Raw genomic sequence first — 27,562 nt, forward strand, 5'->3', positions numbered from 1 at the left:
TTCACCAGAGTGGAAGCCGGAGCTTTTTATTTTTAGGAAAGAGGACAACATTTTACAGGACAGGCTGTACAAACATATTAGTTTAGAATCAAAAAGCCATTTTCACTATTTTTAAATCACTTTAAATGTCTATAAATTAATCCCCTGAACAGATCAGACTTTACCCCCTCAGTCACACGTTGCTACAGAAATTGTTTTTATACAGAGGGCACGTCTGTTTGCACCTCTGGCAAAGATGACTCTCTAAATAAATTATTTTCTTACCGCAGCAGCAAAATCTCACTCAAATTTTGAGTGAGATTTACTTTGTAGGCAGCAAAAATTGTGTTGTTACAAACATGGGTCAGTTTTTATTAAAGTTTTTTTTTATTATCATTTATACCTTTTTGAGTTCTTGCTCAGACTGGTACACTCACATTATAAAACTGCAGCAAAGAGGCATGTTGAGATATATTTCTACACGTCAATCTGTTTTTTTATGAGTGATACTTGGGGGAAACGTTCGTCTCCTACAATCACAAACATAAACAAGCTCAAATATGTAGCGACTTCTCCTAAGTCTGTGTTAGATGAGGATAAGATTGAGTGTTTCTCCAACACTCCAGGTGGGTTTGGTGTGGAACGAAGGATGCATTTGGGAAAAAAACTCCAAGTCTTAACAGGAACCTTGTAAGGAAGCATGACAAAGAGATTTTGAACACAAAAATCAACACAGAAATGTCTCAGAAGACATAAAATAGACATTCAGTCCTGGTCATCTCAGCTCATGGATCTAAATCTTATTAAAAACTCTGGAGAGAGGATTTTCTTTGTGTGTTAGCTTCGTGCTAATGAATTATGTCAAGTGCTGTCCTATCGGCAAAAGAGCACTTTCAGGAAGCTTTAAAGGGATTTTTATTGTGCAATTTTGCTGCTGCAATAATTTTTTTAATGCTTTTAAGATTTCTTCACCAAGGTTGCCAAAAAGAAAAAGAAAAAAAAAACGTTCAAAGTGAATCACTTTCTCATCTTCAAACTTTTCTGGTTTCACACCGTCTCCTCCACGATGAACTCGATGGCGTGTTGCGGCGACTGACCCGTTTCCACCATGGTGATCTCGCTCTCCTCCATGGCGATGGTGGGAACCGTGATAGCCTGGCCTCCCAGCACCGATGAGGGCAGGATGACCACCTGCGAGGTTCCCTCGATGCCGCTGAGCGAATCCGACGGGATCATCACCGTCTCGGTGCCGTCCTCGCTCTCCTGCAGCACGTAGATGGTCTGAACGGTGCCCGACTCCAGGTCCGTGGTGGTCGCCAGCGACGACAGCGCCTTGGCCCCTTCCAGCACCTTCTGGACGTGGGCGACCTCGGCGGCATGCACCACCTGCTCGGCCGCTTCTGGGGGCAGGTCGCCGTGTTGGCGCAGGTGCTTGTCGAGGTTGGGGCGAGAGCGGAAGGCGGCGGGGCAGTGGGGACACGGGTACGGCTTCTCGCCGCTGTGGGTGCGGGCGTGCTCGGTCAGACGGGCCGCCACGCTGAAGCTCTTGCCGCAGATCCAGCAGCAGAAAGGCCGCAGGCCTGAGTGGATCCGCTCGTGGTCCTGCAGGTGGGGCAGCTGGCGGAAACGCTTCCCACAGGTGGAGCACTGGAGGAAAGACGGAGAGGAGGACCGGTCAGTGGAAATGCAAAGAGGACAGAGAAAAGGAAATTCTGTCAATCATTTATCAATAAATACGTTTAAATTTGGCCATAAAACTGAATTTATTTCTTAATTTAAAAGAAAATTAGTTTGTAAAGTCGAGATCTAACTGGGTTAACCATTTTCTGTTTAATGTTCTGGACAATATGGCTGAAATTTATTTGTCACATTTGACAAATAACTTCATGATCTCCTTTTGGAAAAGATGATGTGAAGTGATGAGACAAAAATGAGTTTTTAGAAGATGTGAATCCCGTTATTAAACTATCTCACCCCGACAGTCTGGGCTGCTTCGCTTCCTTTGGACATGGAAAAGTTCCTGCAATTAATTGAACCATGAATTTTGCTTTGTACAAAAAAAGCCATAAGTTTGTGATCTTATGACAGTCAACCTTTAGCAAGCATGACAGAAAGTTCACTTCCAAACGGCTCAAACGAAAACAAAATGAAGATATTGGAGTGGCCCAGTCAAAGTCTTGATTTGAATCCAAATGTAGCTCAGAGGTGTTACCTTAAACGCATCACCAGGCTGTTGGTGCCTGAACTTCTTCCAGTGTGGGTAAAAAATATGACACGATTCTGACAAACGTCAGTAGAAATTTCTCCCCAGCGATGCAAAAAACTCTGCCAGTTGTCACAAATGCTTGACGGCGGCCGCTGCTGCCAAGCTAATAAGTTTAGGGGAGATTACTTTTTCCACATTGGGTCGAATTAGTTTGGAGAGCTTCATTACGTAAAACCAGAATTATCATTTTCAAAACTGAGTTCATATCTTTTTTGGACAAAAATCTGAACTTGTTGGCGCGTCAACGAAACGAAAACAGAAGAAATCTGTGAGAGCAAAAACACTGAAGTCAGACAAATGGCTAAAACTTTTAAACAAAAGGACAGAAAATGAAGTCTGGAAATACAAATGTGTTCCCATACTTTTCCAGCCTGAGGAGGAACTCTGGTTAGAAAAGGTTGAAATTTAAGTTAACTAAAGTAATCCAGTCAGTAATCGGCTGTCGCACCTTTCTCTGCCACACTGCGATTTCCTCCCTGCACGCTTCCACCTGAACGAACACAATGAGCCGCAGCTAAACGCCTGATTAAACCCGAGGCACAACAAAAGAAAGACATTCTGCGTTGGTTATATTCCCACTGGGGACGCTCAAATTGAAACCGCAGCCCCTGACGGATTGGCACCGCAAGTATCTCTGAGACATACTTTCTCATATTCTTCTTCTCAGATTGCTCCGTTGGTTTCCATGCAAATATATATCCGATACGTACGTCTGGGATGCAAAATGCACTTCAGGCAGTTCCGTTTTGAAATATAAACACTTGACAACCTCCTTAAGTTTCAATTTAATGTTGCTCATTCAGCTGAGCAACGTCAACTTGTCAAACGGAAATCGCTGACGTGCTACGAAGGAGTGGCTGTGATGACAGGAAAATGGAGAAAAATTGCAACGTGTTGGAAAATGACATAATGCCAAAAAGCGACGTTAATTTTGATGGCTTTTGTGAGTTAATTCATTTCATGGAGCAAACTTAACTTTTCATGTAGACGGTATTTCTGTATCAACATCTCTCTGTTCAGGGGAAATTAAGTTTTCATCTTTTATTTTTCTGTTCAGCAACTTAAAATGTTCCTGTTTAAGTTTAATAATGTGAAAAAACTACAAGTTACTTTTTATTCAGTCAATATTTAACAAAGGTGACACAAAATAAAATAACATTTTAATTCAGCATATTTAGGTTATGGAAACAAGGAGAGCCATCTTGATGTAAGAGAAAACTCGGGTTTTTGAGAAAATGTCCACGTAGTCGATCGATAAGATCAGCAATAAATTAACTCATTAATCAATGATTTCCATCTATAATCATAAAGCAAAGCCACAAAGATTAAACCACGTCCCGTAGCTCTGTAAGCTTGGGTTTGGTTGGGTCTGTAGCTGCTGTCCTGCTCCGTCGTCTCTGCATCAGAGAGAAGGAAAGGATCCCAGAATAGAATCAGGCACAGAGGGGAGCTGACAGGCTCCAAGTCAGCCCTGTCATAAATCACAGGTACACAGGGAGAGGAATCACCCTCAGGACACAAAACTGCATGAATGTCTGCGCTGTGGAATGGTCACAACCACCGTTTGTGTGTAATCATCCCCACATAAGCAGGGCGAAATCTGCTTTTAAAAGCCAAGACAAATCTGGCATTTTATGCGAGCGCACAAGCTCCGCCGCTGTCCTCACCTCGAAGGGCCTCTCATCAGTATGTGTCCTCATGTGAACGCTGAAGGTGGAATTGTAGGCAAACTCCTTGAGGCAAATGTCGCAGCGGAAGCGCGGCCGGGATTTGGACTTGGACAGCGTTCCTTGGAAGTGGGCCAGCACGTGCTCCTCCAGGGCGCTGTTGGAGGTAAATCTGCGGCGGCACGGCCTCACCGGGCACTTGAGCGGCGTCTGGCCCGTGTGGGATAAACGATGGAGATCCAGGCCCTCTTGGGTCATGCAGCGGTGCCCGCAGAGGTCACACTCGATCTGTGGGAGCAATGGAGACAGAATGAGGACAAAGTATGGATGGGATGGAGACAACATCGCAGTGTGTGGTCAAACTGCGGGATAAGTGCTTTACAGCTCAAATGCAGCAGATAATCCTGTTGACACTCGTGGTAGGGGACACGTAAGAAGCCTTAACGTTATATTTTATTGCAGCAGCACGATCTCTTGAAACATTTGGAACAATTCAACTTCTAACATGAACACATTTAAGAGGGAGAAGTGATTAGACAGCCCCTAGGTGTGAGTGTGTGTGTGTGTGTGCATGGTTGTGTGTCTCTTTTTGCCCTGCGACAGACTGGCGACCTGTCCAGGGTGACCCCGCCTCTCACCCGAAACGTTAGCTGGAGATGGGCACCAGCACCTCTCCCGACCCCACTGGGGGACAAGGGTGTAAAGAAAACGGATGGATGGAAGTGATTAGATAACTCAAACATACTTTATCTCAGAGGAAATTAAATGTTGTCATAACTCGTATCTTATACTCTCGGCAAGAAGGCTCTCCAGTAGCAGTCAGTCTTGCAGTGAATCAGAAGAGGCCTCTGACTTAAGACTGTCGTTGTATGATATTGTCACGACATGACAAGTAAGCAGCGTAATAGCAGGCACAATTAATAAATTATTCTAAAAGAAAAATAGTTAACAATAAATGCAACTAAAGTTTGTAGTTTATACTTTTTTTAATTGGATAAAAGTTTCTACAAACTTCTAACAAACAATCCATGACTTTATGTTTCCAGATTAATAAATAAGATGCATCACAGAAATGATTTGCATTTCTATTAGATGGAAGAGGAAACTAAAAAAGAAAAGAAAATCTTTTCTTAAATATTTATACCAGATATAACAGACAAACGGTCAGGGAATACAAATATTTTTCCTGATTTTTTCCATTTAAGCCTACTAAAGTAATCAGTCACCAGCAGTTGCACCTTTTTCTGCCACTTATCAGACCAAGGTTGACATCTTAGGGTCACCAAATCTCCATAGCAACCATTACATGCTGCAAATTGTTAGGTAGTTGAATTAAACAGTTCAACTTTAACTGGTGTAATTTGGTTCAGATGAGACTAAGATTGAGGTTTGCAGCAACAAACACTTAAAGTGGCTGTAACCTAAAGAAAAAAGGAAAAAAGACGGATATATGAAAAGCAACTCATGCCCAATGTTAGGTATGGTGGAGGGACCATCATGCTGTGGGGGTGTTTCTCTTCTGAACAACCTGGGGCCGTTCTTACTGAATATTCATGCAGTTGAAACAGCAATATTAATTGCTGGCCAGCAATTATTGAAAGGTTTTGAGGTTTATAAATAATTATTGATATGCTTAAAAAAAATGTGAATGAAAAATAATTTATTATGCACATTTTAAAAAAATTATTATCCGAGATATGTCTGTCTCATTTTCTATCAGAAACAAATTAAAATAATTTTTATTCCAACTTTTTTTTGTTTTTGTTTTTAATACAAATGTACCATGGATACAAATAACTGAGTTCATCTGCATATTAGGGGACATTACTACGCATTCTCTATTCCTTCCAGACAAAACGGGAGCAAATATCCGTGAAACCCTGAAATGCTCCAACCTGTCCAGTGGACCGTCCGCGGCCTTGTCCTCGCCCACGCCCCGTGTTCCTCTCCTCCTCTGACGAAGGACAGCGCTGCAGGTGGATGTCCAGCACCGACTGGTTGATGAACTGCGACGAGCAGTGAGGACAGGTCACCGGCTGCTTGTCTGCAAACACAAACGTCGTCAGGTTTTACTGTGTTGAAACATCTGGTCAGCCGATCCTCCTGTAAGCATGTGGCTGTTAGCACGCGCTGATAATGGATTCATAATGAATGAAGCAACAAAACATGTGTTGAATCCAGATGTTGTGACTCTCTGTTGTGTCTCTGTGGACGCCGTGGCGACTGATCCACGCTAAATATTAATTAAACGCTAACAATACAAATCCCAGGTATAATTAGCGATCCTTCCACATGTCTGTCAGGCGTTTTTTTGAAAAAACGACCCTAAAACGTTAGATATTAGCTTCCTGGTAGAGCGACAACCAACCTGCCGCCACGTCTCTTTTCCACCTACATCAAACCAAACGCTCCTCTTCAACAGCACAACCCGAATTTTACCACCAATATGCAACATGAAGAGAGAAGGTTTGCTGCGATCAGAGGATATTGGTTTTATAACATTTACTGACACCTCTGGAAACTTAAGAAATTAAAAATCCATGATGAAAATCCGTGGGGCTCGTAAATACATCTGTGCATGTTTGTGTCTAAAATCCTGTCGAAAATAAAAGCAGAGAAACATTTCGCACCTTCTTTGAAAACTGATGATTTGGCATTATTTTTCCGCTGTGGTTTAATAACGTCAATGAACATCTGCCTGCAGAAAGTCATTTGGTTTGATCAGGGATCATAATCTGTCATGTTTACTGACAGCTAATAAGTGCTAATGCCTCTCAAACATTTCTAGAGTCGATGCAACATTTCTGCAAGTTTCAGGAGTGTAAATTTAATATTAATGTTATTGTTACAACATTTTATGTTATTTTATTTGTAGGTGATTATAGATATGCACATCTGTTTGATTGTTAGCTAATTTTGTTTGACCTTGTGTCTGAAAACAAGTTTATATCTACTTAATAATCTTCATAATCATCGTTACCTGCATTTAAAACAAAGTAATTACACTAAATAAAGAAGTTAATCAAAATTGACTTGTGTCACAACTCACTTACTTTATGTAGTTGTTAATTTTAGGTGTTGTTTTTCGGTTCCGTTATGCGAGCGTTGTAACGTATCCTTAATAACAGCCGTCGACAGGTTTCACTCAGGTACTGAAATCCCTGAAGTGTCAAATTATAAAAACTTTGTGCTTTGTTTATTTAAGGTAGATGTGAGCCTGCTAATTTATTCAAAATTTAACTTATTCAAAGCAGATGAGGAAACGTGGTCAGACAAGATTTATACCAAACAAAAACGTGTCAACAGAGTCACAATGGCTGGTCAGTGCATCAGTGGACAAAACTGGTTCCTGTCCTGACTAGATAACCTGCTAATGCATCACATTATTAAGATCGTCTGCAGACTCTTCTGGACAATTTGTTTCTTGTGCTGGTTTAATGCAGCTCACTGCCTGTAATGTAGACGCTGGGTCACAGATTATTTCACACACTTACATTAGTGTTGGTACCCCTCACACAGGCGCCCAGACCCAGTCCTCAAATGGTAACTTTTCTACTTGAAGTCAAGCCAAACCTCCTTAAATCTTCATATTCTTTTCTATTACGAAGGAGCTGGTAGTTGATACAACCAAATACCAAACGACAAATAATTTACAAAACAGAAGCAGTTTTTTAATACTATTGAAAACTTTGCAGAAACTTTAATTCAAACGACTTAAATAAATGTTTTCAGTGGAAAACGTTTTAAGTTTTGGGACTTGGAGTCTGCACCCTCTTTAGGCCCTTTGTTTAGGATCTATAAAATATTGACAAACATAACAGGAACTCTGTTTATGTTTCTTTCAGGACAGAAAAAAATTTAGTTTTATTACCTGATTTTATGCTAAAAAATACACTAGTAACACCAAAGGGGGGGGCAGGTTGTGATGCCTGCTAGTGTGCTTAATGTTGCAAAAAGAAAAGAAAGAAAAAATACCATAAAAATGTGTACAACACTTTAAATAAAGATGTGCTTATGGCTCCCAGCATTTTTACGTTAAGCACAGGCTGAATGACGAAGGTTTTATTTTAAGATAAAACCTTAACTTCAGTAATCAATTTGACTACAAAGATAATAATACTTTGCTCATTCAAACATTAGGATTTTCTGGCAAAAGATTCTAACATAAAAAAATGGTCCCACCACAATACATAAATAAAAATATATTGGGTTCAAAACGTGAGAGAAATTTTCAGTATTATAGAAGGTTAGAGTAAAGCAAGAAAAATATTTCTGAACTTTTAGCTTTCTTCTATACAAAAACCAATAATTACACAACAAACAGACCACCAATAGGGAGATTTTGAAAAAGAAAAAAAAAACAGCCACAAAACAAAGGAAGAGCAGCAAACGCATGAAATTACTTTTTAACAAACATGAACACACATACAATCTTTGTCATTACATACTTTCAAATCCACAATCAAGACGGTTCGGTTTAGTCTTCGCAGGTGATGCTTTAAACTCTATCGAAGTTCATAAGCATCTATTTATAAAAGGTTTTCTTTCCCTAATTCTTACGAAGCAGCAAACTAAGTGGCACTTTGTGAAAGTTTCTTGCATTTCTTGTTTGTCAGTTTAGCATTCAGGCTCATCGATTCGTCTCTATACAGCTGGTGTCCCACATACGTTTTGGCAAAGTAAACCAAACTCTCAGTGGGTCACTCTAGAAAAGCTGGCAGAGGACTGCTGGCATTGACGGCCCCATCGTCATGTCCAAAGGCCATCATGCCAATATCTTGCAATCTGCTAACCATCTGCGGTGTGTATCCCATTAGCGAGATGCACTCTGCTCCCTGCTGGGACCCTCTAATTAAACCCTTAATAAGGACAATCTCAGCTTAAAGCCTCGCGCTGATCAATAGATCAATCTCTCCCATCATCTTTCTCGGAGGAGACGCATCCCTCTGACCTCTGCTGGACGCTGACTCCTCAAGCTTAACTAATGAGGTTGCAGCGCCAACACCCCTCTGATTAAGATGAAGTGTCAACATGTTGACCCAGTTCATTTACCTCCGCCCAGCTTCTCCGCTCCTCGTGGCACACAAATCAATTCAAAGTCTGTGACCTCATGCATCAGAAGAACAATGCGCGTACAGAGCGGCCGCATGTGTGGAAATAACAAAAGATAGACCACCTACACAAGCCGACATGTTCATTTATCAAGTGCCTTGAATTAATCGATAGTAATTCAGTGTTTGCTGTACTGATAAGAACATCATCCCTGATTGATTTCCATTACGGTGAGCCATGGGCTTTCATTTGGTTTCTTGTTATGCTCGTCACATCCTGTCAATTTCTTACTCCTGCACGGAACCGCTAATCAAAGGCGAAAAACACCAAGGTTGCACAGAGGCAGACGTAAGCACAGATTGGATTTAGAAACAAAACATTCAAACTCGCGCTGCCTCCATGCGCCCCGTTAAGCTCACCTTGATGTATGAGCGAGTGAAGGTCCAGCTCCTTCCTGCGTTTGAACGGCTCTCCACATTCAGGGCAAGGGAACGGGTGGCTTGTGTGGAGCAATCTGTTCAGACAGACAGGGTTACGATGAAACCGTCATTCATTATGGGACAGGAAAGTTACATGTCAAATACATGTGATTATTCTGATCATTAATCGAATAAATTACACCGACAGTTTTCATTTAAACCTTTTTATGCAATATTATAATACATTTTTAAATAGGAAAATAAGCATTTTATTGCTTAAAATGCAATGACATAGTATTACTTCAGTGTACGCTTGATCGTTTGTAGCAAAGGAAGCATCTCCAGCTAAAAAAATACTTAATGTAAAAAACTGCAGTCCTTTCTGCTTGAGTTATAACTAAAGGGTGGGACTGATCAGCTGACTATTTCTGCAATTCCAAAAAGAAGAATGTGATAGTAAGTTTTTTTTTATCATCACTCCTGTCATCATAAAATATAAATATTACAAACATATTTTAATAAACATTGAAGTTAATGTCTCTCATCCTTAACAGATAGACAAATTAAGAGAGCATGGATGGAAAAATGGATGGATGGGTTGAATTTAATGGGAAACTGAAAATGGCAAATATTTTCTTCTGGTACTGTAAAGTTTTCCCAACTTTACAGAGGCAGGAATTTAACCTCTGTGGTTATGAAAATATGAGATCATATGAGAGGCGACATTTACAAAATACAGATGATTTTAAAAAGACGGTTTTCTGGGGAAAGTGTTTGTTTTCTGGCAGCTGAATGATCTTAAGCATACAACCAGAGCTACAATGGAATGCTGTGATAAAATGGCCCAGTCAAAGTCCAGGTCTCAATCCAATCAATAACCTGCAACAAGACTTGAATACTGACATTCCCAGACACACAGTGTTTATTCTGAATAAGATGAAGGTACTTTTTGGGTCACAAAAGCTGTTAGAGAGAGTAAAATCTCCAGCTGCAAGTGTTTCTACAAACATGGCCTGGAAAATACTTCAATCAAGTCCCAGATTTTTCCTGACTGAGTGGGAACTCAGAAATTAAACCTCTGAGGTAATTAAAAGACGAGATCATCACACCTCCAGATATAAAAGACTCTGAAGACTGACGTTAAAATTACAGACCTGTGAAAACCAGCTACAGAAGTGATGGTTTGCTTTTCGCTACACTCGTGGGAGGATTACCAGCATGTGCGTTCTTAGCCGTACTCCAGTTCAAATGAAGGCATTAGCTAAGCGTATAGCAGCTAAAGATAAAAGAACAGCAGTAAACTGGGAGGAGTCGCAGTTAGGACATGAAAGCCTATATTTATCCATTGCATAATGTTACGCCGAGTATAGCCTTAGGGGAGGAGAAAAGTGTTAGGATGTATTCACCTAATGCCGCATTAGGACTGTGAAGGACCAAAAAAAAACAAAAAAAAAAACAAATGCTGCAGTTCATCATGATCAGAACAAACGCAGGCGGATGTTTATGTTTTACAAACCACATCCTGAGAAACTGTACGCACAAGTTATTCCCCATTAACTTAAACAACAGTAGGTAGGTAGAAAAGTTGAAATAAGCTGTACCAAAGGTGAAAAGCAAGGTGAGTGTTGGAAACCAGACGGTTTCTGTCGCATGTTAAAAAGACAATCAGAAAAACTAACAGGGAGAGCCGACGCTGAAGGAGTAACCACTTCTGACAAGGCATCTCTCCACCTTACCAGCTGTTCGTTTATATGAAGCAGACGTAAAAATCATCAGAAAACCCAGGATGGCTTTGATTGTGTGGCTTTTTTCCTTTAACTCAATCATTCGAGTGATTTGAAATAAATGAAAATCAACACTGAAAATGTAAAATTGCTACTTTGTCTTTCACAAGAAAGAGCAGACAGCAGTATAGCGCATTTAGCAGAACAACTAATCAAGGGCATACTGAAACTGTAAACAACATTAACAAATAATATATGAATTCATTAAAAAAGTGCTCTGAAAACTATCCATACTTTCTTTTTATTACATTAATGTACTTCATATTTAGGGACAGCCTAGTCTCAAGTCCTGTTTCTAAGTTAAATTTCAAAATATGAGCTGCAGACCTGTGTTAATGTGCCTCATCGCCAGCTTTAGGAGTCACTGTTGTAAACCCATTAAGGGAGTCGTCCTTGGATAACATTTTTTTTAAAGGGGCAACCATTAAAAAAATATTAAACAGGAAACCAAATGAACCATCTGTCCTTTGCTGTTGATCACTGATTTGTTTCAGCTAATCAGATCAATGGAGTACAGCCAGTTTGAAAAAAACTCAGTCCTGCCAAAATCATTTCAGAGACGATTTATAAAAAAAAAAAAAAACCGCTTTTTCATGGCGAACAGCCTTTAATGTCTTTCGAATATAACCAAGGCAACCTCTTTGCTGAAAGTGTGCATGAATGAAGATGAAACACAGAATTTGGTCCGACTCCATGAAAAGCAGTAAGTTATTTATTCAAAAGGCATACAGTATTTGGTAAACAGAATCAAGTCCAGATCATTTTTTGATGATTTTACAGACTTGTATATCAGCGTTAAAATGGGTTTTTGCTGTCTTTTGAAATGATGGTCACTTTTTTATGTTTTCTGGCTGTCTACATATTTCTATTTAGTAATTTAAGAACCAAGGCACATGTTTAATTTTGCTGCATTTGTATCAACAAGAGAAAATTGAGTGCAAATGTAAGTCATCGTTTCTGTTCTTCCAAATTTGTATTACAAACACACACTGTCGCGTTGATATTCTCGCCGCTCGTCAGCGAAGGAGGATATGACCAGGCTGGTCCATCTTCCCGTTATCATTATCATCTTAATTCACTGAGCCTCCAGCTGCCAATCACATGCAGGCTCTGGCTCAAAGGAGCCCAGACATCTGCATGTCTGCTGCACAGCTTAAAGGTCTAGCACAGCATTCGGACACAGCTCAGTTCTCACAGTTCCCGATGAGAGGAGCCAAGGTTATCTAAATCCTGTCCTGGCTCTATATTTGAAATGTAAACAGAGTTCAGAAAAATGACTGAATACCCACAACCACATGACATTGTGTAGTCGGCAGCAGACATACGGACCAAAAAAACCATAATAATAATAACAACAACAATAGGAGGAGAGGGTTATTACCTGTGGTCGTTAAGCTGTTCTTCAGTGCTGAAGTGTGAGGGACAGTTTGGACAAGCGAAGAGCGCAGAGCCGTCGCTGTCAACGCTACACGCCTGCGATGACAGACACAATAGTGCAGATCAATAAAAAAGCCATTTCCCAACATGTTATCATTGTGAAAAATAGATTTAGTGGCACTCCTATTAGAAAGCTAATGCATCTGTGGAATACCCCTTCAACTTTTCTACATGTTTAGATGTTACAACAAAATTTAATGCATTTCATACGACAGACCAAAAACAAGTTTAATAGAAAACTGGAAGGAAAACGACATGTTGTTTTCTATCTTTTCATAGCTAAACACTCAAAAAGGGAGGACTGAATTTCTTTTCTCTGATATCCTAAAATATAGTCTGCTACAAATAACTGTCTTCACAAGTCACATAATTAGAGTTAATCCGTCTGTAAATAAATCTCACCCTCCAGAGGCTCATAGTAACTCTGGAGGAGCTGCAGAGATTCACAGCTCAGTTCAGAGAATTTATCGACAGAACAAATGTGGCAAAAAATTAACCCTGCAGGAACCATTTCCACAGTGAAACAGGGTGGTGGCAGCACTATGCTGTGGGGAGTCTGTTCTCCAGCGAGAGAATGAAACTGGAACTCCAAGCATACAGCCAGGATTATAATATAATAGTTTAAATGTGAGGAGAAAGTCCTAAATCGTATCGAAAATCAGAAACAAAATTTGCAAACTGATCTTCATGGAGTCCCCTCCATTTAATGTGAAGAATATTTTTGGGTCTCTACATGTGTAAAAAAAACTGTTAGACACATAGATCTAACTGCAGGAGAACTGACTCCAGACATTTGTTTGTGAATGAAAAATAATTTTAAAAAAGGGTTCAGATTTCATTCACCTCCATAATTATTTGTTATGATGGATCATTAGGACCAACCAAAAGAAAAAAAAATACAAGAATAAAGTCAAAATAATATTAGCATAAAGACATAACATTATGAGGATAAAGTCAAACAACTGAATAATATCAGAAGAATAAAGTTATAATATTGTAAGACTAGTTGTAATATTAACAGTTTACTCTAGGATTATATTTTTTCATTTTCTTAGCATAGCTTTAATACTCCATCATAATTTGTCATTTTCTGGTTTATCACATAAAAAAACACACGTTTTTTAAAAAAACTGAGTATAAATTACTTTTGCAGAGCCCTGTAATGTCAGCTTCACATTTCAGAACCGGTGTTTTGAGGAGAAAAGGGTAAAAGCGTTTACTGGTTTGCGTCCCCTCTTGCGTGGAGGCTCCGTTGACGAGTGAATGAGGTGATGTCTTTTCAGGGTGGTTGCCTGCGAGAAGCTTTTCCCACAAACGTCGCAGCAGAAGGGCTTGTTGCCTGTGTGGTTCATGCTGTGGCGCAGCAGGCTCTGGGAATTGGTGAATGACTTTGTGCACACCTTCACAACAACAACGAGGATTAGTCAGATATACATGATTATAGGAGTTTTAATTACTTGCTGGGAAACAAAGACACGTGTATAGTCGGGTGCAATAATGAAAAGGCTCTCTTGGCAAATAACAAATGATGTTTTTGACTATAAAACAACTGAAAATGTGATGCTTTTTTTTTTTTTGTAATGATGAAATCCTTTCATCCTCATCATAAAAGCCTTCACAACTCGTGAGGGATTTTTTTTTTCTGTTGTAAAATCTGTAGTTTATCCACGGATGCCCACACCTGGCAGACTGCATATATGTAGGCTTAATCCAAATCTAATTTTTAAAACATTTCCTGTTGTTCAAAGACACAGGGGGACCTGTCAGATTTAATGAGGCCTGAAGTTCAAACTGTGTCATCCTCCACACTTAGAAGTATTACATCATCTCATCAAAGTCAGCCGCGCAACCTAAATGATCTTTACATCAAAGCAAATCATCCCTCAGGTTCAGGGAAAGGGACACTTTGATTAGGCTTTCTGACTGGCACCTTGCATGTGAAGAGCTTCTCGCCGGTGTGGCTGTAGACGTGGGTGCGGAGGAAGACGCGCCTGGTGAAGGTTTTGCCGCAGTAGGGGCACACGTGGGGCAGCGGCGTTCTGGCCCAGTCTTGCAGCAGCTTGGCAGGTGGAGGCTGGTTTTTGTTGTTCGTGTCGCCTGCACCGCTGCCCTCCGAGTCGTCTTTGGAGGCTTTGGTTCCTGATCACATAAGACAGGATGTGTTGAGATGGATGACATCTTTTCTTTTTTTTTTTATTATGGTGCCAGGCAAACCATTTATAGACTAGTAAGAAAATTGGGACGTTCCATTAAAAATGTCAATGTATTTTATTGGGATTTTATGAGACGTGCCAACAAAGCTGTCAAGATTAAAGGAATATTGTAGTGCATTGGCATTCAGATGGTCCCTGATAGCTGTAACTAAAATCCAGACAAGCCAAGCAACAGCCAAATGTCTCAGCCATTAGCTGTCCAAATCTGGCAGAGACTGATGCCCCAAAACACTTGCAGATTTAATTGTGGCGAATGATGATTCCACAAAGTATTTTGTCTCAGGTGAAAGGAACTTGAATGCAAATGCATGTTAAATAATCTATCATTTGTAGCACTGCACCGATTGCAGTTTCTTAGCAGATTAACCATCTTTAAAAAACCTGACTGGCCGATGCTAATGTATTTTGTCTGAAATGTCACTAAATATATCAATAAAGTCGCTGAGTTGTAAACAGTGGGGTGACTATTGTTAACTGCAAACATGCCCTGGTGAGCCAATCTTCACTTACATATGAAGATCGGCTTCACATCTAAGTATCGACCAATCCCTGATCTCACACGATTAAGGAAATTAGCACCAACAAATTCTCTAAATTGGCACCCCTAATCATTTTTTATTAACTTAGAAAGCTGCATTAAAACACATCAAATAAAAGTAAAAAGGTATGAGTACATTTGCCAAACTGCAATGATTTCCACTGACCTTGTAGTGAACTGGCACTTAGGATCCTGAATGAAGGCCGGCCCCTCTTCGGAACGGGAGACCCCGATTCCCCAGCAGAGGGAGACAGCAGTCTCTTTGAGCTCTGGGGCCCGTCCTCACCGCTGACAGGGGCTGACTCGTCGCTTACTTCAACCTCGTGAGTCTCCTCGCTCACTGAGGTGAAGCGGTGCTGCAGCCGGTGGTACAGGAACTGAGTCGTGTTCATGAATTTGTCTCCGCAGTAGGAGCAGGTGTGCAGCGGCTGGCTGAGGCTGTGCTTCTCCTTACGATGTTTCGCCAGGCCTTTATCGTCTCCAAAGCTCTCCCCACAGCGGGTGCAGAAGAACAACTCGGGCTGTGTAAACGTGCGCGTCACAGTGCTGGAAGAAGAAACGCCATCCTGCGCGCTGCCCCCGTTGTTTAGGGCGTAAACCTCCGGTGTGACTTCAGGGACCACCGCCACCGTCTCCTCGCCCTTCTGCCTGTGCTGCTTGCGGTGATAGAGGAAGAGCGTGGTGTTCAGGAAGCTTTCTCCGCACACGGAGCAGCGATGAAGAGCCTCCTCGAAGCCGTGCTGGGTCTTACGGTGGGACACCAGCTCAGACACCAGACCGAAACACGAGCCGCAATCAACACACAGCAACACTGGCTCCGGCTTTGGCTTCTTGGTTATGCCTCTCCTCCTTGGAGACGAATCGTCCAAAGCAGAAACCTCAGCGGCAAGACCGTCTGGGGTCTGAGACGAGGACGTCTCTGGAGCTTGCGTCTCGCTTCCATTCTCAGTGTTCTCCTCTGGTTCTGGTTGGACGGTGTTGCTGCTTTCGCTGTGCGGGGCAGAAGAATCGTCTTGACCAGCTGCTGCGGCCTGGCTCTCAGAGGCCTCTGGCTCACCGTTGGGGTCCGGTGCTGATTTGAACCCAGCTTGTTCACACGTCCCTTCTTTACGATGCTGCTGCCATTCTTCGAGGCTCTTGAAAAGTTTATCGCAATCCCCACACTGGTAAAGGATTCGGGGCTGGTCTGTTGCTTGCCTTTCGGGATCTGAAACGTCCTCCAGTTCTTTCTTGATAGTCTGCACAGAGGGAAGAAGCGACTGGGCTTCGACCTGAGCGGCAGCGCTCTCTGGGACAGCGCCCTGTAAGCCATCTCCCTGTTGGTCCACCACTCCCCGGGAGATGTTTATTACATGTTGCTGTGAAAAGGAGAAAAGACAATTTTATAATTTTTCAGTGTTTCACACAACCTTCATTTATTTTATTTAGAGAATTACACAAGCTTAGCCTTTTAAAAAAAATTAAATCCATCCTGCAGTGTTCATTTTTACTTCGTATTTCTCTTAAATTATGCTTCCTTTAACAGATTAGGATAGGTCTATGGGCTACATTCTTATATAATGAGATTTCAGTGTGGTCAGTTCTGTCTATTTTGAGCTCTTTTCAGAATGATCTGTTTTAGGGTGTCTTGGTACTTTTAATCAAAATAAACTGATGCTGACCACGCCCACAACTCAACGTTTTCATATGTGAAAATGGTGGCAAACACATGCGCAATTATACAGCTTGAAACTTGGTACTTCTTGGTACTTCTGCTTGAAAAGCAGAAGTACCAACACAAATGCAGGAAGTGGTTTCTGGATGGTAAGTCAACAACTAATCACTTGTCTTTTTCAGCAGCCATTGTACAGTGCATAAAGGGTAAAACCAACTGACCAAACATCCTGGAGCTCAGCTTGCGTTGCTAGGTAACTGGACAGTGCCCTTCAAATGTGCCTTAACAATCGAGAGGTTTTTGAAACAGCTTATTTCCCAGACACCGAAAAACGGCTCTTGGACTGTTTTTAGAAGCACTTAAAACCCAAACGGAAGTACAAAAACCTTGTAAAATGTGAATTTTGCACAATAGGTTCCCTTTATGTCAGTGAGAAATGACCATTCATTGCTGGGGAATGTAATTAGAACGAAGGTTCCTCTGAGGGGTTCAGGTAGCCCTCATACGGCCTCACCCTGTGAGACAACGCACAGAAGAGCCATCGATGGTGAAGAGGTCACTCCATATGGTTTCATCCACTTGGATAACAACAGAAAGAACATCGAGGTCAAGTATGAAGAAATTCTGGAGCAGCTTCAATCAGTCCAGTTCAACATGAGTCACACACTAATGATATGTGGGAGGTAGTGATATTCAGATGTATGAGCCATAAAGGCCACCTTCAGATGTGGTCGGGTCATTTCAAAAAGCCTCCTGATTGTAATCACATCTTAAAATTAACGTGCATTTTTCTCCTAAAGGACTACTGACTCCTAATAAACAGGAAGTGAGTCACATGTGGTACCCTCTATTGATGACTTGTACTCAACACTTCCACAATACACTAGTAATAATGATAGTATTTCTTTAAAACATGACTGGTTAAAACCTTCTGAAAACATTTAATGCTTAGAAACCTTTTTGGGCATCAATTCAGCTGAGATGTGGTGCTGTTGTTGCCTGGGAAACTCTTCAAGTAAAGTGAATACAACTGCCGTTGGAGTCCCTAATTACTGCAAAGCAGGTAATTAAACAGGAAGCAGAGCGGAAAAAAATGCAAAAGCAAATGCAAATTGAGAACCGCCTGCTGCGCCATTAAACAGCAACAATATTGTCAAATCTTGAACCTCACTACTGTTACGTCCATATCACCAGTTCTCAAAATAAAAAAAAATGATTAAAAAAAATTTAATTCATATTTTAAAGGGGGAAAAAAATCACTTATTAGTTGTACTTATTTTTCCCATTTTGTCACATAATAACTGAAATTTACTGGTATTTTATGTGACAAATCAAAGAAGTACATCATTGCAAAGAACAGGAAAAATAGAATTTGAGGGGTTTTTTGTTTTTAAGTTAAAGTAACAGGAAGTATAGCATGTGTTTGTATTCTATTTTGTTTACAACTCCAATTTTCCATCTTGAAACGGCAAATTTACACACTGAAAGAAATTCTAAACTGGATGTTGAAGAAAATTTAGCAATCGTACACTTTCACCTACAACGGTAAGGTGGTGTCAGAGCTGCTGTCCTGTTGGACGATGTACTCCTGCTGCAGGCTCAAGTCTTACCAGATTCTTCTTATCTTGCTTAAGCAAACTGCATGATGCATCCACCCATGTTGTGTTAGTTTCCCATCTTGCAATGAGTTTTGCATGTAGCCTGACAAGGGTCACTTTTGGTCTCCCAAGAACCAGAGCACCTTCTATGAAAAAGGCCGGATTGGTGGAGTTGTCCTGTTAACACATTATCCATAAACTGGCTGCACTGGATTGTATTTAGTAGTTTTAGAGTAAAGGGGGCTGAATATAAATTCAAGCCACATTTTTCTCATTTTGAAAACTTTGCATCATGTCCCTTCCACTTTATAATCATGCATTTCTCTGAGTTAATTTGCCATAGAATCTCATTAAAAAACTACATTTGTGGTTGTTGTAACAAAATGGAAAGAAGTTGAACAGATATGAATACTTTCCAAGGTACTGTAATACACTTGTATGTCTCTTCATATTAATAATGTCATTTTGTTGTTTAAATTGTTTACCACTGTGGCAATAGTAAACCCTCAAATACCGTATTTTCCGCACTATAAGGCGCACCTAAAAACCTTCAATTTCCTCAAAAGCCAACAGTGCGCCTTATAATCCGGTGCACCTTAAATATGGACCAATATTGAGCCACAACGGGTCTACCAACTACAGTAAGCAGCCACCGACTTCATTTTTGCCCGTAGAAGAAGAAGCGCGCGGTGCATGCTGGGATAGTTGTCAGAACACTGGTTTGTTAATAAAGTTTGACTGATCTATCTACCTACCGACCGTAGAATCAGGTCGTCTGCAGGTCATTTAGCACCACGTTCTCCACCAACATGCTGTGCGCGAATGGAGAAGGGTGACCATCGTCCGGCCACGCCCCGGCCCAGTCGCGGAAAGCTCTCCTCGCCGACTGGAATTGGACTGTTTTGTTGACATTCTTTATGTCACGAAAGTGGCTTTAGACATTCATCCGGGGTGCTTCGACTAGGGTTACCAAGTGACCAGCCCCAATACATTTAAAGCCGGGATGGGGGGTAGACGGAGACAGAGACTGCGGCGGCAGCGTGTCGGTTGGTCTGTGTTACCCAGAAAGTAGTTGGGCACAATATTGCAACACCAACACCGTGAGTGAAACAATGACTGGGGCAGCCTACTATATAAAGTACTTGGGGACCCTTCCTGTAGCATCTATTCTATGTGCCTTATAATGCAGACCGCCTTATATATGAAAAAAGTTTTAAAATGGGCCATTCATTGAAGGTGCGCCTTATAGTGCAGAAAATGCGGTAATCATAATATCTCTTACTACAACCTCTTAAGAGTTTTGCAAAGTGATATATTTTTTCAGGAACTAGTCACTATCTGATTTAATAAAATATTTCTATGAGGGTTATAGATTTTGTACAAAGCTACATAGAAAGTTATGTCACATCTACACAAAGACTGTAGATCAATATCATGACTATACCAGTAGAACAATAATGGATGATAGTTTTGGCCGCGTACCTGTGAATCTCGTTCTTTCGATATCTACCCAGATCTTTTGACCGTAGATGAGGGTAGGAACATAAATCGATCTGTAAATTAGGAGCTTCACTCTGACTTTTTTTTCCCCCAATCACATAAGTAAAAAGTAAATTAATCTAATCTGAAAATAAAATGAAAAGATAAAGGAAGGGCTGGGGAAACAACTCAGTTCAATTCTGAAAAAATTAAAATTAGAAGCTAATTCTGACTTTCTGCAGAGAAATCTGCACAGCATTCTCCGCTGACGCGCTGCACGTTAACAACCAGATTTTAAATTAGCGTCACATTACAGCGGCGGAAATTACAACAGCTAATGCAGAGTGTAGACACGCAATAAACCTACTTATGGCGAATCATGTGCCAGGAAGCCATAAGCTACGGAGGGTTTATAGCGTTTCTCCAGCTGCTTCATCCATGAGAAGGCCAACGTATGATCCGTCAGGAGAAAGAGCGGTACTGACTGGAGCATTTCTCATGCTCCTCTTCCCGCTGGCGACTCAGGACGCAATCTGTCTGTCACAAGTGTCACAGTGTTTTATAGACGCATGTTTAAGATTGTAAAGGATGGAAGTCCGGGCACAAGCTCAGACAGCCATGCCCTGAAGCTAAATGAGGGCCAGAGACTGCTTTTAACCCTCAGGGCTTTTTGAAGCTGTCAGGGGAAAGGCAAAAATAATAAAGTGCCACATTTGTCCCAACACTCGGCTCAATCTGTCCAGGTTTAGCACACAAAAAAAGAAACCTTATTTTAGAACACTGAAATGTTGCTCTGACTGAATAAACTCCACAACACGGTTGTGTAAATGGAGCACAACAGAAAATAAAAACATAAACGCATCATGCAAAACAAAATCTGTATGAGTCTCAATTGTAAATGTGGTCAAATTAAAATAACAAGTGGATGTAGAATAAATCCAGAAACAGTGACACAGATAGTGGACTCGCCTACAGAAGAACTGGATCATCCCAGATTTCTAAAGCAGCAGACTGTTCATTATAACTGAATCATGGGGAACATTCTGGTGATTCATCTGAACTCGGCGGATATCATGTAAATGTGCCACTGTGGACCTCAATCTGGCCTCCATCTTTGATTATGTTCTCCTCTTCTGCCCCTGATCTCTTTGCCTTTTTCATCTGCAGTAAAGTCAATAGAAGCTAAATAATGAAGTAGTACTTACTCATACTTATCTAACTTATGCTTTGAGAAGCTGCACTGTTATTTTTACATTAAACAGTTGCATCCAACAACATGTATGCATGTCTTATAGCTTTATGAACTTTATAATCACTCCTCCTCCAGCGTTATACACAGCTTTGTCTCATTAGTGACTCATTACTTTAGTAAACAATGTGCTAATGAGTAATTCTGTTGTTATGTTGGCGAGAAAGCAAAACCAAGTAAATTTAAATTAAAATTATATGCATACATTAATAAAAAAAATTATGCATACATTAATAAAAAAAGGCTTAGTGAAACCTTGGTTGAGAAACAGAATTTTGCTCTTTTAATGTCAACACAGACCTCAGAGGGAAACCAGATGCTGCCGTTTGAATGGGAGTGGGTGAAACTTGTGGGTGTTTGACACAAAAAATGCATAAATAAACTAATAAATATATATTTGTGCATTTTAGGTGTTCCGACAGACAAGAAAAGCAATAATATGAAGTTACTACTGTTGAGTGGCAAAGGATAGTTGAAAAGTTTTTAAATAACGGGTCAAAAGGTCTCGTCACTGCAGCTTGCCTCTAATAAAGAGGATAAAGAACATATTTTTACATGTCAGTTTAGCAACTTCTACCTTTTTCAGTAAAAATACATCAAAATTGCGCCACAAAAAAAAAAAAAAAAAATCTCATACATAATTATAAATCTCACATTTTCCCATTACTCACAATCCATAAAGTCCTGCTGGTTAATCTGAGGTCAAAATTATAACATCAAAGCACATCTAAATCAGATAATAATGTGAGGTGACCCTTTAAAATGAGCCAGTAAATAACCACAAACATCTCAATGTTAAGTGCTTAAGTGATCCCTCCAAGGTCACCATTAGTATGATGGGTAGCAGGAAACTGTATTTTATGACTACAGATTCACTTGTCAGCTCAATGTCAGTCTCTAAATACGACTCAGAGGTCTTATGGGATCATTTAACGACAAACAGCTAAAACATATATTTTATTGCTTCCGTTTCCAAGTTAAAACTCACATGAATAGCGACACATTGGAATCAAAGTAACCAGGCGCTGCATGTTCCAGTGCTTACCTGTGTCTGCAGCACTGAAACGTCACCAGGGGCAGCTCCCGATGAGCTGGACTGATCCTCTTCAGCGGTGCATGTCAACTGGTGCTGAAGGACTTCTTCTAGAGTATTAAACTCCTGGTAGCAGGGGAAGCACATGTACACCGATGTAGTCTCCATGACTGCTGGGGGAAAACACATCATAAACATTTCATAAGAGATGCAGAAATACAAAACTGGCTTAGGTGGAAGATAAAAAAAAGAAAAAAAAAGGTGCAACAGTTCACAAAACTAATCCATGCTTTGAATATTTGAGAGATCTCTACGTGAAGCTTGTACAAATTCTCCCAGTAACGCATCTTAAGTTCGGTTGTGAACATTGCCCTCTACTGATAAAAAGGAGGGCGTGCAACTCTGACAAAGCCTGGGAGCAAGAGCCAAGATTTCCTGAAGTTGCCAAGATGACTCATCGCGTATTGAGCCTGAGCTGATTGTTATTTTCACCATGCAGGTCGCTGCTCAAGAGGAGACCTCACACACTTCCTCCCTCTCTCTGTCTGTCTGTCTGCTTCATTTCATGGTCTGAGCTGAAATTTGGCCTAAACATCAATTAGAAACGTATTGTAATTGGTCTCAGTGGAGGTGCAGTCAGACTCATGCTGCTGCTGAGAGGGGCAACAATCAAAACACAATCTCTGCAGCGTTCCTATCCAATCAAACCTCATGGTGCATAAAATACGGGTAAAAAAAAATAAAAGCTCCAGATAGGAAAGGCTCTTTAATTTACTTGCATTAATATAGAGATATTAAGACGCAGCAGATATTCGGTGATCATTATTTTGTTGAAAAGTCTGATGAAAGATCTTTAAATAATTCAGCAAGAGTTTATCTTTTTGGACAGTAAGATCTGCTCCAGAGTTTGCTCCAAATGCAAAAGCACATCTTTGGAAATAAGAGTTGAGGTTTAAACATTTGATATGGTTTTAACAGGGAGATGTATGTGAAAATGACTGGTGACTACTACATTTACTGCATTCAATTCATTTCAAAAGCTTTCAAATATAGATTTGATGATGACTTTTGAAACTCTTTGGTAAAAACCTGCTTATTTATCACCAAAGTTGTTAGAAATGAGTAGAATTGGCATTTTAAAGTCAAAGTTTGCTGAAAATTCATAAGAATAAACATCTGCAAACGTTGCATTTTATCACTATGACTAGGCTCCATGGTTTGCTACTTTTACAAGTAGAACCGGAAAACATGTAGGAAAAAACTAAAAGTGATTCAATTATTTTAAAGCGTCATTTTTTATTAGGGCCATTGCTTGTGGAAGAACAATCATGGGACAGATGTTTCTGATTTTAAAGGGTCTTATGCGCCTTCTCAGACAGGTCAAAAGGGAAATATTCTGTTCATCACTGCATTTTAGATTTTAAACAAAGTTTGTTTGAATAGAAACAAACCTTGTTGTGTTTTTACACACTCAGCAAAGAGATTAGTAATGCACCAGTCATGGAAATCCAATAATTGTTGGATGAATGGCTCTGAATGGCAGCTCAGATAATGAAGAATGTAATTTATTTTTTTTTCTCTAGTCATTAAATGCATTAAACAAAAAAAATAAATAAATAAAAAAATAAATAAATAAATAATAATAATAATTTCCAATCTGGAAAAACATCAACAAACAGCATTTTGTTTGATACATTTTGTTTTAGGTTTAGTTAAAATAAAACACATGTTCAGTTTCTATTGGATTCAAAGCTGCATGTTAAGCAACTTTTTCCATTTTTTATTTCATGGACTGTGTTAACCGTTTTAAATAAAGTTAAAGTTGAGTTAGCATTTTAGTCCCTGCAAACAAAATCAGAACTAGCCGGTCACACCTGTAAGAAAAAGTCGATATTTAAAAGGGATCAATTCGTAATGTCTGTGGTGGCAAGATATTGGAAAAAGAAAACAACAAACAGCATAAAAAGCAAAAACAGAAACAGAAACTCAAATTCAATAGCAGCATATTTAACCCATTTTGGTCTGTATGTAAAGTGCCAATTAACAACAAATATAACATTTAGGAAAAAACGGCTCAAGCTCATACCAATTATAGGGAAGCCAATTTGGTTCAGTTACATTTCACATCCAATTAAATCCAATCATATTGTTAGATACATTTCCAGTTACATACAGTCACATCTGATCCTGTACTAGAGCAAGGTTGTGTTTATGTTGGTTGAAATCCTCATTAGCATCAGCAGCATGCTGCATCTGCTGTTCTTCCTGGTGTCAGTTTACAATCTACTGTGTGTGCTACAAGTCTCCTAAGTCTGAATAGAGAAGTAAATACATAAGTTTAAAAATATGTTGAACATTTTAAAATAAAATGGACAAAAAACAAACAAGTAAATTCTTCAATAAAGACTTAATCTTTTTTTTTTACTTATGCTTCATTCAGGATCCATTTTCAAATGCATATTACTCTTCTCCACTGTTTTGCTATTGACCTTTAAATCTACATGTCATTTTCCACCATTAAAGCCTCTTATAGGTGAAATTCCCCTCAGAAGATTTTTGTGCATTTTCCTTTGATAACACCATATTTGCCTTAACCTTTGCACCTTGCACTGCATGTTCTTACAGGTACACTAAGAGATCAAGGGGAAGACTGCAAACTTGACACCTGTCCTGAAAAAAATTCCCCAAAACATCCTTTTAAAAACGAGGGTAAGCCACAAAACATCATTGCTTAAAAGAAAGATTAATCAGTGAGTATATAAGCAGAAAATCAGGTGGAAGGAAGAGATTTGGTAGAAATTAGGACATTTTTTTCCATTTTAGTTTTTAAAATACCAGAATTGGCACAATTTTTGGGTACACTACCACCTCTGGTTGAATGCAATGTTCAGTTTCTGAGAATTTCGAGCGTTAATTGACTAATATTGAAATAAAATAACTGTGTGATATGCATCTGTTCAATACGAGTCTCCTTTTTGAAATGAATGACTAAAACAAGTTAAACTTCTCAATAAAAATTTTATTGAGTGCAACAAAACATGTTTTATTGTGAAAATTTACATTTATTGTATTTATTTGAAGTCGTTTTATCTGCTCATATTTTATAATAGTTCCTATAGCTACTACCTATACTTTGCAAAACATCTTCCATTTAGTCTTGTTAATACTCTAAGGTTAACACCAACATGTAACTGATTCAAAAGTAACAGGATAGCAATGAAGAGGCCATAAAACGGGCGTATTATGAATACTATTTAGTTGGGAGTCTTTATGCAGCTTTAAGGTATAAATAAGATGTGAACTGTACCTTAATGGACTCATCATGGTATCAATTTTAAGCTAGGAGATTTGTCACATTAGTGTGCAGGATGACCTAATGGTAGCCAACACTGTGTTTACTGCTTAGCTAGTGTCAACTGCGACGGATAAGAGGGCAAAATTGTCAAATAAACAAAACACTGATAACATTCTATGAGCATAAATGATTTCAAAATGCTAGCATAATGTCAAGCAATCATGTTTCCGTGTTCCTGGTTGTCCGATCAGCAGCGACAGCCAGCTAATATGACCGTTCAAATGCAGGCTAAACGGGGCTAGCAGCCGTTAAAGACGGTGGCTTTATCTATGAGCAGAGCAGCACTCCTAACATGGCCATCTTTTTTGTAACATGGCTAACGTGTCCCCGGCGTGGCAGGCGGCTTCTGCCGCCAGCTCCAGCCTTCTTTACGAGGGTCGATGCCACATTAGCCGGAGTCGGTGCCCCGTTTTACAACTTGTACTAGTGCTGCTTACTTTCTGATACCGAGGAGAAGAAGAAGAAGAAAAGACTCAAGAAGGAGGGCGGGATGTGCTTCTTCGGTGGTATAATGGCGGCGTCAGACTAAAAGTTAACATTAGCTGTCTCCCCCCGTTGAAATCCTCCATATGCAGTCACCACAGGTAAATGTAGCAATGCGTTATTTTTTTACGAAAAACAACGACAACAGCTTAAAATAAGTAAGAATAATATAACAAAACTCACCGCAGACATACGTTAGTCGTCGAGGAGGAAATAGAACAACTTCAGCTTTTTCTCATTCTTGATAGGCTCAACCTGATTGGCGGAATGTCCCTCTTTGTCCACCAATAGGATTCAACGTTACAAACCGCAAGGATTTTGTAGTCCAAAAGCCCGCCACCATCAACGACAATGCTGTAATAGTAGATTCATTCAAAGATATAGATTACAACTTTTTTTTTTTAATGTCCTGTTTTTATATTTAAAATACTTGCAGACGTTCTTTATGATCCACAGGACTAATATTTCATTTATCTATCCAGAAAAATTTTCACATAGCAACACAAAATATATTTGACAATGAAAAATCATTCAAACCCCATTATTTTGTTTGGCTACCTAACTCAATACCAGAATTTACACCTGGGTTTCTGGGTCTGGTTTGAATTAAGAAAATATTGCATCCATCCATCAGTAAATCCAGCCATTTATTCATCTACAGGTTCTGCATTTACAGTCTGACCAAAACAGAAATTTCCTATGAGGTCAATGGTTCAAATATTTACCAAGAAAATTGAGCCTGGAACACTCAATTTGCCACTATGCCTTATACATTTATTCTAAGCCCTGTACTAAAAGTAACTGGATTATTAATCTTTTCATCATTCTTAGTCTTATCTATTTCAACGTGCCTTTTGTGATAGGGTCCTGGATGTGTGTCCACAAAACTCTCATGGTAAATCTGTGGTCCAACAAAAAAATTAGACAAAAATTAGCACAATAAGTTCAAGCAGAACATCAGGTACACCTAAAACAGCCAAAAAATAAAACAGAGTAGTGAAAAAAAAGTGAAATTCATGTGTCCAGGTAAAAATGTTTCAACAAAGATGAACCAAATGACTCAAAAGAGTTAAAAATAAATAAAAAAATAATGAAAGCATTGAAGGACTAAACAAAATGTTCTGTTTATTAAATAAAAATGTAATAGGTTTAATTATGTTTTTCACTGGATTAAAGTTACAAACTTTCACAGGCCTGTTTGATTGACTTCATCCAAGTGTATTTAAAGTTTAAAAAGGAACAAGCGACACATTTAAAATCATGAAATAAATCCAGTGCTGGAAGTCATTCATGGTGTCCTGTAGATGGTAATTCAGGAGTTTGGGGGGATTTAGAGATGAACATCCTGATTCAAAT

At 39.7% G+C, this 27,562-nt stretch overlaps 1 protein-coding gene across 3 annotated transcripts; it reads right to left on the minus strand.

The window, feature by feature from the left end:
- On the minus strand, positions 1-26,530 carry znf574 (zinc finger protein 574). 3 transcript variants are annotated; one of them, XM_088013690.1, is made up of 10 exons: positions 26,390-26,530; positions 22,381-22,541; positions 15,522-16,713; positions 14,535-14,743; positions 13,825-14,004; positions 12,549-12,640; positions 9,384-9,478; positions 5,808-5,956; positions 3,913-4,200; positions 1-1,626 (listed from the first exon to the last, which is right to left on the minus strand). In XM_088013690.1, exons 2-10 carry the CDS (start codon positions 22,534-22,536, stop codon positions 1,027-1,029), a joined length of 2,961 nt encoding a protein of 986 aa, XP_087869816.1. In that variant the 5' UTR covers positions 22,537-22,541; positions 26,390-26,530; the 3' UTR covers positions 1-1,026. The 3 variants fall into 3 exon arrangements, with proteins under 3 accessions (XP_087869816.1, XP_014859653.2, XP_087869815.1); XM_015004167.2 differs by having other exon boundaries at positions 22,381-22,538; positions 26,390-26,529; XM_088013689.1 differs by lacking the exon at positions 26,390-26,530 and having other exon boundaries at positions 22,381-23,127.
- Between the last annotated feature and the right edge of the window lie 1,032 nt (positions 26,531-27,562).

The sequence above is a fragment of the Poecilia mexicana genome, unplaced genomic scaffold (assembly GCF_051168715.1).
Source record: "Poecilia mexicana isolate PSO_F unplaced genomic scaffold, ASM5116871v1 scaffold_16, whole genome shotgun sequence".
Classification (NCBI taxonomy): domain Eukaryota; kingdom Metazoa; phylum Chordata; class Actinopteri; order Cyprinodontiformes; family Poeciliidae; genus Poecilia; species Poecilia mexicana.